The sequence below is a fragment of the Eucalyptus grandis genome, chromosome 10 (genome assembly GCF_016545825.1).
Source record: "Eucalyptus grandis isolate ANBG69807.140 chromosome 10, ASM1654582v1, whole genome shotgun sequence".
Lineage (NCBI taxonomy): Eukaryota > Viridiplantae > Streptophyta > Magnoliopsida > Myrtales > Myrtaceae > Eucalyptus > Eucalyptus grandis.
The window spans coordinates 14,388,075-14,393,336 of NC_052621.1; the positions used below are offsets into that span (position 1 = coordinate 14,388,075).

General features: G+C 38.8%; 1 protein-coding gene across 1 annotated transcript; it reads left to right on the forward strand.

Annotated features, from left to right (window-relative positions):
* The first annotated feature begins 1,581 nt into the window (after positions 1–1,581).
* LOC104423588 (protein INVOLVED IN DE NOVO 2) lies at positions 1,582–4,981 on the forward strand. Its single transcript, XM_010036053.3, has 5 exons — positions 1,582–1,702; positions 2,974–3,317; positions 3,396–3,599; positions 4,242–4,480; positions 4,667–4,981. The coding sequence occupies exons 2-5, from the start codon at positions 2,991–2,993 to the stop codon at positions 4,683–4,685; spliced, it is 789 nt and encodes a 262-aa protein (XP_010034355.2). The 5' UTR covers positions 1,582–1,702; positions 2,974–2,990; the 3' UTR covers positions 4,686–4,981.
* Positions 4,982–5,262: the final 281 nt, after the last annotated feature.

Sequence of the window (5,262 nt, forward strand, 5' to 3'; positions counted from 1 at the left end):
AAAGACATTTTTTGACTTTAACAAAAGTTATCGATGGAATAAATAATTAACGAGATATTAGAATTAAAGTAAATTTATATTTTTTTACAATGATCAAAATTTATCATTATTTAACATTTTTTAATGCTTTTATTTTTCAAAATAACTTTTTAACCCACTTATTTATTTATTTTTTAGCCTTATCATTTATTAATAAATTTAATTAACATTCAATATATTTTTTTGGGCTAAATGGGTCCCACCCATTTATTTCACCCTCTTCTTTCTTCTCCCACCCCACCCACCGCCTGTCACTTTCCAAAATTGAATTCACGCTTGCACAAGGCTCCATCCTCCCCTCCCTCCTAAAAAGAAAAGAAAAGAAAATCACCCCGCACAAGGCTTTCGTTTCTTCTCCAGCAGCCGTCGCCTCCTTTCCTTGCTCTTCTTCCTAAAACTGAAAAAGGCAACCTCAGTAAAGTAACAGTCCAACAACCCTAGCAGTCGCCTTCTCTCCCTTGCTCAGTCTCTACCTCTTGATCTTTGCTCTCTTTCGGGCACCTCATCATAATTGCTCGCCGTTGCCTCTCCTCTGTTCCCTCCTCCTTTGCCGTCGTAGCCTCGCATCCAGCCCTCCATCGTGGCATTGCAGTTCTCCATCTCGGCGTTGCAGTCGACGATCGCAGCCTTCTCGATCGTCTTGGTCTTTGCTCTTCCTCTACCCTCCCTTGCCGTCGCTCGCAGCATCACCTCCGCTCCCTCACCCTTGCCTCCACCCTCCATCACCTCCTTCCCTTTGCACCTACAGACCTGCCCACAAACCTCCAGACAGGCACATCGGAGTGTGTCGGAAAGAGTTGACACGTGTCGACCACATGTGAGCGTGTTCGACCATGTCCAAGCATGTTCAACACGAAGGCCCTCTGAACGTGTCAATGCTTCATAAGTTAAAACATGGAACACAAAACTAATGCTGTTGTGGATTAAATCTAATTTTTCAATCAAAATCTTAATTAAATAAAAAAAAATTAGAAAAGACAAGAAAGAGCCAAAGCAAGAGGCGGCTGGTCTTGCCCTATCGCCTAGCGATGGGGGCTTGGCAAGGGCCGACAAGGGTTGTTGAGGTTGTCAAGCCTCACTTGCGGTTACCTATGGTGGCGGTGGCCAACCGAGGTAGCAGTGGCAACTTCCCTTTGGCTTTTTTGTTCCCTCTTTCGTGTTTTTAAATACTCTTTTATTTTTTATTTTTAATTAATTGATATGTTGATTTAAAAATTAGAATTTTATCCCATTATCACCACATAAATAGAGAACATATTAAAAATAGCTATATTAACATTTTCTGTTAATCTAAATGGATGCAATTAATAAAACGATTTGATTGTATCAATTTGATAAGTTTTAAAATTTGATTTACACTTTTTATAAGTTTTATAATTCAATTATATTTTCATAATAAATTTTAAGATTTTCAAGTATATATCTCTAAAACAAATTTTTAGATTTGATCGGAAAAAAGATTCAAACTGGTTCTTGCTTTTGTCGTTATCCTGATCAAAACTAGTGAAAACTTCTCCTCCAACACGAGACTCTTCGGGTGAAATTATTTCGGACGTTTCGTTTTAGGGTTTCACATTGTGCTCTGCAAGAACTGAGCCAAAACCAACATTCTTCTTCAGAAGGAACGAGGAGGGAGAACTCAACTCGCCGGTCGCAACACAAGGTAGATATCTTTGATTTCTCAGTACTAGAGAATCCCTCGTTTTCATGTAATGATGGTCGTGAACATTCCTCATGCACCATCTGTTTCGTGCCGATGATCACGAGCATGTGTTTTTCCTTCCTTTTTGTTCTTTTTTTCTTCTTTTTTTTCTTTGACTGAAGAAAAGTTAACTGAGATGACTAGACCATAAGTCTCTGATTCTTAATTTTCAACCAAACCCAGTGGTTGTCCATAACCCAAATGTCTTTCTTCCCTCGAGAGGAAGATGAAGTTGAACCCTTCTAAAAAGTGTCAAATATAACCCATAAGAACATAAGAGAAATGCTGAATATACAAAAACTGGTTTACCAAGTGATATGACGGGCTGTTATCAGCCGGTTTAAAGGCAGCCCTTTTGTTTACTTGCAATCGGGCAGATCACTTAGTAAACCATATTGGTAGACCGGACTTTGTGTATCTAGCAGAATTCGGGACTCGTATAGGGCCATACCTTTAACATGCTTGTAAAGCATCGTGCACTTAAACGATATCGCCACCTTTCGGCTCACAGGTTAAATGCTAGTGATATAATGCGTGACATCGCCAAGCTTAACAGTGAGACAAGCGTTTATCACCTTTTGAAGATTTTCCTGATGAGTAGATATCTCATATTGGGCATTTTCTTGTTTCATGTGAGGACTAAGAACTAAGAAGTATGAAATTATTTTTCAAAATCAACTAAATCTGAAGTTTAGCAGTGTACTGATAGCTTTGTGCAGTCGACCTATTGGCATTACAAAGAGATTGTTAGTTGCACAAGGTACTCAATTTTAGACAATTCAGTTAATTTTCCCTAGATTTTGGACGGTTTATTCTATATGTTAATGCTTTGTCCAAATAGACATTGAAGCTCGATTTTTAGAGACTTATCATCGAAGTCTCGGTTGATCTATCTTTGTTCCAGTCATGTTAATCCCAAGTCCTTCCTTTCTGAGCCATGGTTGGAGAACAATTCCAGCAAACTCACCACTCATGGCAAACCAAATCGTTTGCTACTTTATGTCTGTGGCTGAACCTCCACTTTCATTCTGCTAAAGGTCTTTATCCTACAGTAATTTAGGATGTACATTTCTCATCAATAGCATTTGCAAACTGAATTTTCTTGTGCTGAAATCACACAGAATGGTGCACGATCAATGTAAACCGTTGTACACTTTATCAATTGTGCTTTCAAAAATTCTAATTGGTAATTATCTGTATGCTACTGACTACTGAATTTGTCTTGACTACAGAAAAGATTTGGTCTGAAATGGACAAACAGGGAGATAAATCTCACAAGGACCTCGATTTGGATAATAAATATGAAGATTTGGCCTTCAATTTCTCTAACAGCAATCTGGAAGGTCTGGTTGATGAGAATCGGGCGCTGAAACTGGAGAACGAACAGCTGAGGGGGAGAATTGATGTCATGAAGCATGATGAGGCTGAACTTCTGAAGCATCTAGGATCTGCACTCGGGGATTTGGAAGAAAAGAAAGAAATAATTCAGGAAATGGAAGAGTCAACAAACACGCTCATCAACATGGTGAGCCGGAGCGGTAATGAACTACAAAAAGCTCGGAAAGAGTTGATCCATGTAACTTCTCCCTTCTTTCCTTCCTTCATTTCAAGTTTCAAAAACTTTTATGCATGAATTTCTCAACTCATAATGTAGGCATTTAGCGAAATATCAAGTGGTCATATCAGTATCAAGAAGATGGGTGAGCTTCATATCGAGCCATTCCTAAAAGCATTGAAACGAAAGAATGAAAAATCAACCCAAGAAAGAGCTTCTATGTTGTGTTCCTTGTGGCGGACTTGTTTGAGCAACCCCTCATGGGTACCTTTCAAGATAATCCGGGCTCAGGGAAAGAATCAGGTATGGCTGTGATACATGAAATAGCACTTACTATTTGTTAGGTCTCCTCCAACGTGATTTAAAGAGCTTTAATCTCTAAAATTCATAATTTAAATTCATGACTATGGGTTCAGGGTACTAGTCGCTGTTTAAGTTAATTCAGAGCATTATGATTGTAGTCATTGGTTCCTTTTATCCAATACTAGGCCTTCGATCTTCTCGTGATAATAATGTAGCAAGTGGGGATAGATACACTCGCATCACTGAAGTGATTAGAGGGCTGGGATTTCTAATTTTGGTCTATAAATTTCATTAATTACTGCCATGATGACATTGCATTCAGTGAATTTAGGTATAGTTTCTTCTCTCTGTCATCTGGAGGTAGTGATGAGTACATGGCAATAGAATTGGTACGTCAACATGCATATAGAGCAAGTATCATAGACCAATACATGCGTGAATCCTCACATGTTAGCTATGTTCTTAAGCCACTGGTCCCTACACCCCTTGATTTTCAGCACAAAGCTTTTCATTCGAATTTTATATACTCGTTCCATTCTGACAGTTGATTTTACATCTTCTCAATTTGATTCTTGCTTCAGTTCTGCCGTTCTTTTTCGAAAGAGGCTAAATATTCTTTATTGAGATTGAGTTCTTTTTCAGGTAGTAATAGACGATGAAGATGAAAAATTGAAAGGCCTGAGGGATGAAATGGGGGATGAAGTTTATGCAGCCGTTGCAACAGCCTTGCTGGAGATGAATGAGTCCAATCCGAGCGGCAGGTATGTCGTCCCAGAGTTGTGGAACTACAGGGAGGGAAGAAAGGCTTCAGTAGAAGAGGGAATTCAACATATATATTGGCAGTGGCAGACCGATAAGCGCAGAACGAGCAATCCCTTCATGTTAGTGTCTAATCCATGATGCAGAGTCATTAATTGGAGTTCGAAAGTGCTTGCATGTTTGGCTCGGTTTGTGTTAAAGACATTTGGCAATTTCCATTTATGTTGAGGAAACTATTAGGCTAGAAAATATGTGAAAACTTTTACTTCATATTTCTTTTAAGAAAGGGAAGCACAATTTGTTTGTAGGAACAACAACAAATGCTGAAGCAGATGGGATTTGGAGGACCATGCTGTGAACGAAATCCGGTGGAAACTATAGCACGTTTACATCAGAATGCTTTTGTCCATAGTCAAAGCTGTTTCAAACTTGTTTCGACCGCTTAGCAAGATTAGGTACTCATCTTTTTGCAAATCTAGGTGAGGTATCGTCCTCATGTTTGTTGGGCTTGAAACTATGAACTGACAACTCGACCTGCTTTGGTTATTTTGATCTGTTTGCTGCAACTTTATGACGGTCCTTGTCTTTTCTACCGTGACCTAATATGGATATCTGTTTGATAATTCTATTACTTGCCGGCAGGCTTTGAGTTTAAATTAGTTTACTCATTCCTTATTATTTGTCTGCGTATCGACGAAAACACTAGAACGGAGCCTCCTCATAAGTCATTACCAACTCATTTCAATTCCTTCTTAGTTACTCCCAACTTACCCAGCATCATAAGGGAACCATGGCTCAATGACTATTTCATTGAGTCCTAGCACTTTCCTTACTTTTTCATTTTTTCTTTTTTTTTTTTGGTCTAAAATAGTTCCGTTCATTCATTCAAGAAAGCAAGGATAAC

Coding starts and splice junctions, on each gene's coding strand:
- LOC104423588 (XM_010036053.3), top strand. CDS start 2,991: ATGGACAAACAGGGAGATAAATCTCACAAGGACCTCGATTTGGATAAT. Junction 3,318..3,395: donor CTCGGAAAGAGTTGATCCAT/GTAACTTCTCCC, acceptor CTCATAATGTAG/GCATTTAGCGAAATATCAAG. Junction 3,600..4,241: donor GGGCTCAGGGAAAGAATCAG/GTATGGCTGTGA, acceptor GTTCTTTTTCAG/GTAGTAATAGACGATGAAGA.